Here is a 13,445-nt window from a genome sequence, read left to right as displayed (position 1 = left end):
GTATGGAAGGCTTTGTGAAGGTAAAGAGCGACAAGTAGACAAAAGCAAGACCAATGGGTGACGATCTGTTTGGAGGTGAGCAGTGATGGATAGCAGAGGGCAAGATGGCTGCGAACATAAACATTTGTATAATGACAGCCTGAACCGGAGGAAAGTTGAAGCTCTATTAAGATGTAAATGGACGAAAGTTGAAAGCTAGAGAACAACGAATATGTAGGCAACACACGCACATAGAATATGGATACTTTTGTGGGCAGAGAATGAAGGGAAACAAAGTGGGTTTCGTTAAGAGGTTTGGTAGAACTTGTCTTACATCTTAATGGTTGCGGATCTCCCTTATCCCTCCAATATCCTCCTAACATCACCCCGATCCTCAAGGGCGTAAAGTATACAGCATGGGCGTTGGCTTAACATACCCTTCCCATCACTAATCGCTGTTCAACTGACTTTTCCTTTTTCCGCCTCAACTTGCCAAAAACCATCCGGACGCTGTGGCTGCAGATTTTCAAAAGAGAAGGGCGGTTGTTACGCTGAGACCACTTGAGGGGAGGATGTGAGAGATTGTGCGAGTGAAAGTTGGCGAGACGCCGCTCAAGTAGAGGATGCGAGTGATCGGCTTCAACTGAAAGGGGGCGAGAGACCGCTCCAAGTTAAGGAAGCGAGTTGATCGTTCTCGTGGAGGAGTAGGCGAGAGAGAGAGAGAGAGAGAGAGAGAGAGAGAGAGAGAGAGAGAGAGAGAGGGTAATGAATGGGATCGTTGACGCCTTCTGTAATAATATACGCTAATGTCCTTTCCTTGGTGTGGCCTTCTGTTGTTGCTGGATCATTAGGTTTACCGTTGACATCCACAGAGCTGTAAAACTGTGGACATCGCCCAACCAGACGTCCAGACCATATCCTGATGGGAGGCAAAGTTTTCACATGAAGTGAACGTTTAATTCGACGAAGACAAGGAAACCGAGACGACAAAATTAGAACATACTTTTACGACCTTTTTAAGACTTTTCTGTCCCCCTAAAGAGTCAAGCAGACTTAAGGAGATTAGATATTAATGTATATGAACTAAAGAGTGTTGAACCCTTACCTATGGTCAAGATAGTGTGATTCCCCTGAAGGCTCAGTTAGCCCCGTAAGTCGTTCGTTCTTAGATAGCAAAGTCCGAAGATCCGGAGATGCATTCCAAAACTTCGAGAGAGAGAGAGAGAGAGAGATAAAACCCCCCCCAAAGAAAACTTTCGGAGTCTGTCTTTGGATAGCCTTTCCAAACACGATTTCAGCTCATTTAAAAACTTTAATGTAATGACCACATTCTTTAAACTTAGGAAGCGCCAGGTCAGGGATGAAACGAACCCTCTTCACATAACTTTTCGAGGCTTTTGAGTCTTAACACGAGACTATACTTTCCGTTTGGGAGAGAGAAAAAAAAAGAATGATGATCTCCAGTTTTATAACGTGAGTTTATGATCCGTGACGATAGTTTCACACCGAGACACGACCATTAAAGAACCTCCCCATCCGCCAGCTATAGCCATCATCAATTCACTTTGATCCGCAAGGAGGCCGAGGAGCCGATCGCAGGCTGCCGGCTGGACACATGGACCCCTCCAAGACCTAATGTGACCCCGAATTTCTGCAGTAATATTTTTTTTCTTTCCTCTCTCTCTCTCTCTCTCACGGTGGATGAAGGTAGTGGTATGACGAGGGTGATGTGTGCTGTATTACCATTCGCTGTTATGAATTTACTTTTGACGTATTTTAAGGTCATTTCCAAAAATGCGGATCATATTTTTTTTCATAATGTTTTATGAATCACGGACTTATTTTCTTCAACATTCTGACAGTCAGCCAATACTGTGTTGATATCTCCACTTTATCAATCAGAAGGCAAACAACAGGCTTGGGATAATGTACATCAATATATCGTGTTCCACTTACCCCGTGGACTCATAGGAATATATATATATATATATATATATATATATATATATATATATATATATATATATAAATATATATATATATATATATATATATATATATATATATATATATATATATATATATATATATACTCTTCCTATGGATACGAAGGTAATCTACTCCATGATGGTTACTGTTTTCTTTCAATTACCACCACTTTAGTTTTGGTTAATGACCGTTTGCTACGCACTGGCACAAAGTTTACTTCTACTGCTTTGAATGTTTTACAGAAACTTCAAGCTACGTCCAAGGTGGAATGAGAAGACTGTAAAGATCCTCTGTCCTTAACATACACATATGCAGCCAACCCTCCAATGCCCTACCTCGTACCATCGCTCACAGGATGAGTAAGAGTGCCCAATAAATTAGCCTATGTAGAGGCAAAGACCAGTCAAGTCATTCCTCACACAGTATAATGCTAACCTCATTATCCCGGATCTGATTAACTTCGGAGGTACGGAAGTGTTCCATACCTTCCACTGTCACGATAGGAAAAGAGAGAAGTAATGTATTCGACCTTAAAGTCAAAATACATAAGGTCTGTAAAATCTGGAGAGGCGCACGATGGATTACTCGGATGGAAGGCGTGAGAGGATTTACCTGAAGGTGACTAAAAGCAATGAAGGAAATCTTCATGAAATTCCCCGGCCTCTGGTCCTCCTTGAAAGAGTAAATTTCGCATACAAGCTTTTTCTTACTAATTGAAATATACATAAATTAGGACCACCACCTCCGTGCCATTTCACACAGAACATATATACATATATATACATATATATATATATATATATATATATATATATATATATATATATATATATATATATATATATATATTCCTAATGGCCACGACGAAAATGAAACACGATAAATTCCCAAGTACACTTTCTACAATGATTACATCGTCAGGGGAGATACAAGAATGAGATAGAAGACGTAGACGAGTCAGTTGATATACAAGGAAAAAAAAAGTTGCTAAGAAGCCAATGGTAAACAAGCGTTACCGGATGGTGGTGTTAAGGTCTGGCGTCATGCCTGTCATGAAATATTATGATGTCCTCATAATAAAAATATGACAGGCATGATGCCAGGCCCGACCACCATCCGGTAACGCTTGCTTACCATTGGCTTCTTAGCAACATCTCTTCTTTGTATATCAACTGACTGTTCTACGTATTATATCTCACTCTTGTATATCCCCTGACGATGTGATCATTGCACGAAACTGCACTTGGGAATTCTTCGTGTTTCAATTTCTTCTTGGTTATCAGCTGCCGGGGGTCACAACGTCCGTGAACGTCAAATCATAACTCACCAGCCGAATAATCTGACACGCTTTCTTCAGGCGTTCAATATGGTTCTAAAACTCTTTACTCACTGGACACATGACCCTTATACAAGTAACTGGTTCTAAATCCTCCTTTTTCATGACTTATAGTCACTAGAAGTAAGTAGACAGTCACTTGAAACCTTAACTGACAAGTTCCAATCGTTTTACTCTAAATGACGATACGATTAACGAGAGGCGATCACTCCAATCACAATAACGCAAGCCATAGTTAAAAGCAAGAAGGCGGGAACTCACATAGGGGAGGGACACCCACGAAAATTGGGAAAAGCCTGAAGGGAAAAGGCTAACTGAGGCAAACGAAGGAAGAGAAGAAAAAAGAAAAAGAGATTCAAGAACTGAATTTCATGATGCAACATGATACAAAAGAGAATTACATAGAATGATATAAGGATTGAATTTCATGACAAAGAGTTACATAGAATTACATAGATATACAGACCACTCTGACCCAATTTCCAAGCAAGGTGGTCAGGCCTTAACATTACTGAACAAAGTTCATTCACCTTTAAGTTACAGAAGAACATAAAGGGATAACAAAGCAAAGGCTCTCTTTCTATCCCCCACACTCTACTGCCGTCCGGCAATACACCAAACGGGAAGCATGTACGAAAAAAGAATACCTTGCAGGACTGAGAGAGAGAGAGAGAGAGAGAGAGAGAGAGAGAGAGAGAGAGAGAGAGAGAGAGAGAGAGAGAGAGAGAGAGAGAGCTTACGTATGCGAAGGAGATGATGAGGGTCTTATTCTGGAGTCCGTCCACGATCTTCTTGTAGGTGTCCTCGTAGGTGCGGGTGTAGTTGGCGCCGGTCTTCCTGCTCCACGTACCAACCTGGGGGAGGACATCACACGCTACCTGTTGACACGCTCGTGGAGGGAGGGAGGGACGGACGGACCACACACACACACACACACACACCGTTAACTGATGACTGGATGTACACCCAGTGGTAATCTGCTACTGTTGCAATGCAGGTGCTAACTTGAAAATAAAATTAGGTGTATGCGTGCATATATATATATATATATATATATATATATATATATATATATATATATATATATATATAGGAAGTTTTACACTTGTCTTGTCTGGTCTTTTCAACTGATATATAAGTACCATGTCTTTACTCTTATGAATTATTGCACACATACACACACACACACACCCTGTCCTACACCAGGTACCCATTTTATCGACCAGCCCCTTGCGGGACGGACGAACAGCTGGAAGGACTGTGGACCGGCTGTCACGACCAGGACTCGAACCTATGCAGGTTTGATCCCAGGCGGCCCGTGCATGCGTGACGGCCAGTAACGGTGACTGATACACCACTGGAGTGAGTGAGTGAGTGAGTGTGTGTGTGTGTGTGTGTGTGTGTGTGTGTGTGTGTGTGTGTGTGTGTGTGTGTGTTTCAATAAGAGTGTCTTAACATAACCCATGTTCATTATATCTACGAATGCGTACAGTATACCTACACATTCCCAATACACACAAGACACAGAAACATCTTACAAATTACAACCAAACTTGGCCTACTATGGCTTACATCTAGCACACCCACAACCACAACTCTAGGGACAACAACCAGCTATCTCAGGGTATCGGGAAACATGAATACGATGCCAAACTTTGACTAAGAAACAGTAACGTGATTCCTTACTGTAATGACCTGGCTTCGCTAGGGGTACAGAGAGAGATGTGCTCAGGTTAAACACATGATGAACATACTCGAGAAACTGGACTATTATAATACTGTATTTCATATTGACATGAGGGAAAGACTCAAGTGTTGAGGAACAGGGAGAGGTCACGGGCGAATAAGTTGGAGAGGGGTCAAAGGCGAATGAGTAAGAAAGGGTCAAGGATGAATAACAAAGTGGATGTCAGGGGTGTATCACAGGGAGGTGCTCCAGATTAAATAACTGGGAGAAGATCAAGGATGAATAACAGGGGTAAGGCAATATACAGATGACACAGACTGATTATCATAAGAGTTAAAGAGAAAACGAAGATTATGAACAAAGTTAACAAAAAATGTGGACAAGGATAACAAACATAAAGATAAAGAAACATACAAATAGTGGTACTGAATGCATGAACAAGAACAACCACAAGAACAAAGACAACACATAAAAAACAAAGATAAAACAGAACAAATGCAACACATACAAGAACAAAGATGCAATACAAGAATAAAGAGAACACGTACAAGAGAAAAGAGCAGAGGTAACGTATATAAGATCCATGTTAGAGCAACAGGAAGATGTGTGATTAACAGAGACAAAGGCAACGAACGCGAAGAGAATGACGACCTTTAAAGTCCCGCGAAAAGCGCGGGAAATAAACGGCGAACAAGGCGATGAAATTAACAAAAATGCGAAAGCTAAAGACAAGGTATGAATTAAACGCTCGGATCAAGCGAACAAGGAGGAACGCGAGAGAGATTGAATGCAAAGGAAATTACGAAAAAAATTAAAGACGAAAGACTTGAAGAGTAAGGAGCAAATTTGAAAGGGTGAGTATTCACTGGAAAGAAATAGAACGAAATCCAGAGAAGCGGAGAAGATACGAGAAGACAGAGGGAAGGAGAGAACGAACAGCCACGGGACTGCTCGCCGCGACCGGATCCTTCGACGTGGAGAGAGAGAGAGAGAGAGAGAGAGAGAGAGAGAGAGAGAGAGAGAGAGAGAGAGAGAGAGAGAGCAGTGCTAGAGGACAGGTAGACGCAACAGTGGCAAGACAGAGGAAGGAGGGAGGTATGGAGAGAGGAGGACAGAGGCTTGGGAGGAGAGGAGAGGAGAAGAGGGAGGGAGGGAGAGTGAGGGAGGGGAAGGGAAAGTAGACAGGAGAGAAAAATGGAGGGAGTGAGAGAGAGAGAGAACGGTGTAGAAGTAGGGAAGGAAGGGAAAGAGAGGAAATAGTAAGAGCATAAGGGAGGGAGGGGAGGAGGGAGGGAGTGAGGGGAAGCAACTCACCTTGGTTAGGTTATCCTTGCTCAGCTCGACGATGTCCAGCGTGAAGTCCGTCCTGAACCCCAGCGCGTCGAACTCTATGTGTCCTGTGAGGCCCGAGAGCTTCACCTGCCACAACACAACACCAACACCATGTTAGTGGATGATCTACGAAGGATAAGGTGTCCTTAACTTACCACACCACACTACCACCATCAGCTGCCACTTGGTAAACAAGTGACCGAGTCACTTGTTTACCAAATGGCGTCCTAGCTACGTCTCTTCGTTGTATATCAACTGACTTATATTTCTTTCTTGCATCTTTCCTAGTGATGTGATTATTACACGAAAGTGCACTTGGGAACTTATCGTGTTTCATTTCTCCGCGGACTCATAGGTACAGTGACATTCATATATATTCAATTTTCTACTCATCTGCCTACCATTTACTACCTTATGTATAGATATATTTATCCTAAATATAATGTATATATGAACACCGAAATGTCCACTCAAAACATTTAGTTTAAGTGATTTCTTCATGTCCAATCAACGACTTCCACACACAATCAGTACATCACTGCTATCCCCTCCTTAACAGTGTTCATTACGTCGTGTTTCCAGGAAGTCTCATAAGAAACACCTATATCCTGCAGTCGTTTACCCTTCAGTACCGTACCTCATTCTTGGTCTCTCCCTCGCACCTTCATCCACCCTACCATCAGTCTTCACAACCCTACAGTCGTTTACCCTGCACACCACCATCAGTCTCCACAACCCTCACCTCTGCCACACACTCTCCCAAGGGTCATGCCATTTTACAGCAGGCTCGGCACCTCCAAGTTCTATCGGAATATCACATCCTCAGTCTCTGCTGAGGGAGAGTGTGGGGATCATCCATCAGGTTATCTCTCTCTAAAGGTCACATTATCGAATTTCATTTCCGTCCCCGACAACCTCTACGAGTTCAGTGTCCACGCATGAGATTTGTAAGGAGCAGATCTTACGTCATTCAAGCGTCTTGCAACCTTACACATCTCTCTCTCTCTCCCTCTCTCTCAAATTCCGATGTTGACGTAACGAAGCAAAATTAACGTAAATCGTTCATTTTTGCGAGATATCCGTAAAGGGATCTTGATGCAAAATCCGCACTAGTCAGTGAAGTACTGATACGGTCAGAAAAGAGTTGAACACACCAAACCAAAGGCGCACTGACACACGACTGATTACTGGATCCAAGGGTCATCACATATCTCAGCCTCGGATTTTAAGGAAGGTAAATCATCTTAGGTTCTTCACTGTGGAGGAATGATCTTCCAGGGTTCGAACTCGAGTGTGTGAGGGTGGTGTGGATGATGCTTGCGTCAAGCGAACAACACGCGCGTCAGACGCCAAGAGACAGCAAAAGGAGAGCAAGAGAGGAAGACACTACGTTGAGGTGAAGTTATCCCAGAACGCAAATTGGGTTGTCAGCCTTAGTGCAGCGTTACTGCAAATCTTGTGGAGTTTACACAGAGGCGAGCCAGCGTGTGGACACCTGTCGTGGAGGTGGAGGGAAGAGCAATCCAACACGGGTGATGTCAAGCGGACGCCAGGCGACGAGATGGGTGACAAGAGAGTAACAGAAAAGTCATGAAAAGAAAATGGAAAACGCCAGTGACCATCCACAGTACGCGTACGTGCTTATCAAGAACAAGGGAGGAGATATATCCGGATAACACTCGATTAAAGGACTCGGCTAGAAGGACCACAGAAGGGAGCACTATGCGAGAACGCAGGTTCTAAATTACAATCTAAATTTCATCATAAAGATTCATATCCACCGACACACCATCTGAATGGGACGGGGATGCGGCCACGAATCGTTGGACAAGACGTAGCTACGTTCAGAAAAAAAAAAACTGCTATGCCCATGTACACAGCATGTCACCCTGTGCTGCTAGCAGGATGGGCGTGTTAAAACCCGCCCACAGGGTTGAAAATCATCGGAAAGCAGCACATGAGGGTAACCTCTGTGGTAGTCTTTACAAACGTGGACGGTGAACTTGTCAACAAATGAGTGGCTAGTTCCACCAAGGACTGTGGTCTATGAATATCTAGAGAGAGAGAGAGAGAGAGAGAGAGAGAGAGAGAGAGAGAGAGAGAGAGAGAGAGAGAGAGAGACCTAAGGAATCAATCGGTTACATCTTGACATGAGTAAGCTAGACACGCGGAGGGAGAAGACATTACAATCTTTTACCATTTTCTCTTTCCTTGAAGTCAAAGGATCCAGCCACGTACAGATGGACATCAAGGGTGGATGTCGCATCGCCCAAGGCACGTAAGATGCTTAGAAAATGAGAGTCGAGAGATTCATAGATTCTGAAATCCGTGGAAGGTCGAGCCACATGAAGACAAGACGGATGTGGTTGGAAAATGTATCTCTTCTTCAGAATGAGGTGTATCGATGATGTAAGAAAAGTTATTGTTTACGCACGGCCGCCAAGCACAAGGGTTATCCTTCTACAAAATATGTGAAGGGATGTTCTCTGGTCCGTAAACCTTGCCCGAGTCATAAAAGAGAAACTTTTTTCTTTTTTAGATAAAGTTGCCCATCTCCCCTCCTCCCTTCTTTTTTTATTACGTCAACTGAAACAGAACGGGCATCTCACTAACGTTTATATATATATATATATTTTTTTTTTTTTTTTTTTTCATACTATTGGCTATTTCCCGCGATAGCGAGGTAGCGTTAAGAACAGAGGACTGGGCCTTTGAGGGAATATCCTCACCTGGACCTCTTCTCTGTTCCTTCTTTTGGAAAATTAAAGAAAAAAAAAACGAGAGGGGAGGATTTCCAGCCCCCCGCTCCCTTCCCTTTTAGTCGCCTTCTACGACACGCAGGGAATACGTGGGAAGTATTCTTTCTCCCCTATCCCCAGGGAATATATTAAGCATATGGATGGGGTTGTTAGGGAGGTAAATGCAAGAGTTTTGGAAAGAGGGGCAAGTATGAAGTCTGTTGGGGATGAGAGAGCTTGGGAAGTGAGTCAGTTGTTGTTCGCTGATGATACAGCGCTGGTGGCTGATTCATGTGAGAAACTGCAGAAGTTGGTGACCGAGTTTGGTAAAGTGTGTGGAAGAAGAAAGTTAAGAGTAAATGTGAATAAGAGCAAGGTTATTAGGTACAGTAGGGTTGAGGGTCAAGTCAATTGGGAGGTGAGTTTGAATGGTGAGAAGGCTGGAGGAAGTGAAGTGTTTTAGATATCTTGGAGTGGATCTGGCAGCGGATGGAACCATGGAAGCGGAAGTGGATCATAGGGTGGGGGAGGGGGCGAAAATTCTGGGGGCCTTGAAGAATGTGTGGAAGTCGAGAACATTATCTCGGAAAGCAAAAATGGGTATGTTTGAAGGAATAGTGGTTCCAACAATGTTGTATGGTTGCGAGGCGTGGGCTATGGATAGAGTTGTGCGCAGGAGGATGGATGTGCTGGAAATGAGATGTTTGAGGACAATGTGTGGTGTGAGGTGGTTTGATCGAGTGAGTAACGTAAGGGTAAGAGAGATGTGTGGAAATATATATATATATATATATATATATATATATATATATATATATATATATATATATATAGCTCCTAGCACCCAATTCATCGATCAACCCCCATGGGAGGCTGAACAGCTGGGTTGACTGTGGACCGGCAGCCGCAACCGAGGTTCGAACCTATGCGCTTGACCCTAGGCGGCCCCGTGAATGCATCGCGGTCAGGAACGCTCACCGCCTACACCACGAGAGGTGCATGTGGCTCAACCGACCACAGTCACTCGTAAACTCATGAGGGGGATCGCTGTGGTGGAGCCACCCGCGCCACTGACCAGCTTCATGTAGTTGATGAGCGAGTTGCCGTGGACCCAGGCCTCCTCGCCCTCACACATCAGCGAGGTCATCTGCACGTCCGTGGAGTTGTCCAGCGCCTGGATGGCCAAGACGAACAGCTTCACCGCGTCGTACATCAGCGCCGTCTCTGTCTGCCAGTGGGGGAGAAAACCAGTCAGTCGGTCGTTTTTGGAAATGGTTAAATGACGTGAAGGAAAATGGGATGTTAAGGAGACTGAACTCGTTAGAGAAAGGAGGGAATTCTCTGATGATTAGAGATGATTAGGGAAACTTAATGGTGAAGGGAGGGAGGAGGAGGAGGCTAAGTGACTAGCAACTGGGGAAATGAATGCAACGATTAATGCCAAACTATGAATAAGTTAAGTGAGTAAAGTGAATGATGAAAGTGAACATAGTAAGGGAGACTCCAATGCTGCAAAATGATATGGTAATAACAACTTTGGTGATTGTAGTGAGAACGAACAGTAATAAGAGGTGGTGGTGAACGATAGAAAGGTGAAGAACATGTGGTAGACAAATGGTTGAAGATTTTAGTCTCTCTAATCTACTCGTCGCAACGCAGTGGTGCATGCAGCAGGGGGAACTCGCGTAGATTGGGTGGAAGAATGATCCATGTCAGGTGAGAGGTTAGAGTTGATGCAGTAGACACAAGGAAAGTATTTGATGAACAGATGGTGAGGACTAGCGTGCGACTTGGAAGGAAGGAGAGCCCGTGTGTGCTCCGGGGTACAGGGTCGTCTACATGACTCAAGCAAAAGAACCTCTGTATGACTGAGGAAGAGGGTCCTCTATATGACTGAGGTAGGGGATCCTCTGTATGACTAAGGGAGGGGATCCTCTGTATGACTAAGGTAGAGGGTCCTGCGCATGACTAAGGTATAGGGTCCTGTGCATGACTGAGGTAGAGGATCCTCTGCATGAACTACGGGAGAAGGGTACTTGCGACTCACTAGGGACGCACTGGTGAGCTAGCTAGTGTGCTGGCAGTGTGCCACAGTGGTGACCGTAGCTAATGTGCTGGCAGTGTGCCACAGTGGTGACCGTAGCTAGTGTGCTGGTACTATGCCACAGTGGTGACCGTAGCTAGTGTGCTGGCAGTGTGCCACAGTGGTGACCGTAGCTAGTGTTCTGGCAGTGTGCCACAGTGGCGACCGTAACTAGTGTGCTGGCAGTGTGCCACAGTGGTGACCGTAGCTAGTGTGCTGGTACTATGCCACAATGGTGACCGTAGCTACTGTGCTGGCAGTGTGCCACAGTGGTGACCGTAGCTTGTTCACGCAAACGGGTCAGATATGTTGGGGGTGACTCGACCCCATGATTTTTGATTAAACCGATGCGCTCTTAGACAGCACCTGACCATGCCATATATCTTACTGGCATGATAAGACACAAGTCTATCAGGAATATCATCAGCAAAATTATGAAACTGATATTTACATTCAAGAGAGGGGGCTTGAGGCACATTGTTTCACACGAAGTATCATCTTATACAATGAATGTTAAATGAGATCCAAAATATTTCATTTCAAGAAGGAAATCTTACAAGAGGGAGGGGATTATGAGTGGGGATTTATCTCTAAATCCGAAGTGGTCAGATAAAATGGGACAGTTCTGACCCAGACATCATCAAGCAAAGAAATTAAGGAAGGACTAGATGTCCAGGACGGAAGCTGAGGGTCACACTACTACCACTTACTGAGGGCGTGCAAGTCCTTACACGGCCAGAGATGACAGAACACCCGTCTACACCACCACCGTACCACAGCCTCACGATATACGTACAAACAAGTTCCCAAAGCTTTGAGAAGAAAACCAGATGCATGGTGGATCATGGGTCATCCTCATGCTGATCCCACTGGTTCTCTAAGGATGATCAGTGTGAGGAAGGGTGAGGACATGGACTACTGCCGCGAGAGACTATTATCATACTGACCCACTAACCCAGCAACTGTCTCAAAACTCTGGAAGGAAGTGTGTACCAGTGTGAAGTAATGATGACGTGAGTAACTGCCTGTTGGACCGCTGGGCAACATCATACTGCTCCATTAGTCTCACAAGTGTGTCAACAGCTGGAGGGGAAGTATGTGCAGTGTGAGGAGTCACGTCTGACCCCGGAGGAGGAATGTGGGCAGAGTTCTAAACAGCGATGCTGGCACAGACTTACACGTGAATGTTCCATTTGATGGTGAGACAAGGTGTCCAGTCTCCCATTACGAGGATAAATGGCGGGTAAGAATTTCAGTTTTCACTACACTAAGATAAATTTGTCTTGTATCGAAACTGTCTTGCATGTGAATGATAATCATATACGTATGATCTGAGCACTGCACACAAGACGATATAGACCAGACGTCAGGCGCTGTTATACGTTAACACAGAGCGAAATATCGTCCCTCTCAGGGGTAATCTTGATTTTGGTCTAGCGCGGCTGACGGGGGGGCTCTGACGCGGAGATGGACCCTAACACTTGGGCTTATTGTGCACAGCTTCACAAGGTAGGAACATCGAGACGTAATATAAGGCCGGTTATTATCTGAGACTAAATTCTAATAGAATGCATTTCATAAGGTACGATGATAACTATAGAACCAACTGTGAACATTGCTGAAAGACTAAAGTGAGAAACAGATTGACAGAGACATTTCACGTGAATGAGAATATAAGTTCTCACATTCGTCTTGTTAGAGGGAGCCTCGAATAGAAGCAACATCCTTTGCCAACTGTTGTATATCGTCAACGAGTGGGAAGAACAGTCATTCAAAGAGCAACTCATCTTCTCTAGTCCACTTCCTCACTACCAAACCCTGGTTCGATCCCTCCCACTCGACACACACACACACCATCATCAAACACCCTGACCAACAGAAAAATGTTAACACTCCTGACATAGAGCTAACAAAGAGGTAAACCAAAATCCCTGATCTACACTCGTTTTACATCCACAATCAAGATGGTATTGTACAAGAGTGTCCTCCACAAAATCTCACACAGTTCAATCTTTTTTTTTTCTTCTTTTTTACCATACTTAACCACGTAAGCCTCGCGTGAGGTGAACACTTCACGTACTCGTGTTTCCCCTGATGTTGTCAGTCTACAGTGTAAGAACAGTTCTCATCTGGTTTATTTTCACGAGGCAGGACACAAGGGAAGGAAACACTGGTGCGTGGATCTTCCTTCCTCACTCAACCGTGACGCGACGGTATAGTCTGATCTCTGTCAGTCTGTAGACGCACATTCAACAGACGGCGGAGTGTTTTGGGTGAAGCTGTCTGACAGAATGGCATGCT

The 13,445-nt window shown here is 44.4% G+C and overlaps 1 protein-coding gene across 7 annotated transcripts in view; it reads right to left on the bottom strand.

Moving 5' to 3' along the window:
* Positions 1 to 13,445, bottom strand: part of LOC139750394 (glutamate receptor ionotropic, kainate 2-like) — a 690,745-nt gene that overhangs the window by 32,292 nt on the left and 645,008 nt on the right. For all 7 annotated transcript variants that reach the window (XM_071665191.1, XM_071665147.1, XM_071665137.1 and 4 more), the window contains 3 exons: positions 10,137 to 10,289; positions 6,306 to 6,410; positions 4,045 to 4,158 (listed from right to left, as the gene is read on the bottom strand). In XM_071665191.1, the coding sequence (XP_071521292.1) occupies positions 4,045 to 4,158; positions 6,306 to 6,410; positions 10,137 to 10,289 (372 nt within the window). The remainder of the gene's footprint in view (positions 1 to 4,044; positions 4,159 to 6,305; positions 6,411 to 10,136; positions 10,290 to 13,445) is intronic.

The sequence above is a fragment of the Panulirus ornatus genome, chromosome 1, assembly GCF_036320965.1.
Source record: "Panulirus ornatus isolate Po-2019 chromosome 1, ASM3632096v1, whole genome shotgun sequence".
NCBI lineage: Eukaryota > Metazoa > Arthropoda > Malacostraca > Decapoda > Palinuridae > Panulirus > Panulirus ornatus.
The sequence above is the reverse complement of the archived record's forward strand: the minus strand, read 5'-3'. Positions and strand labels throughout refer to the sequence as shown.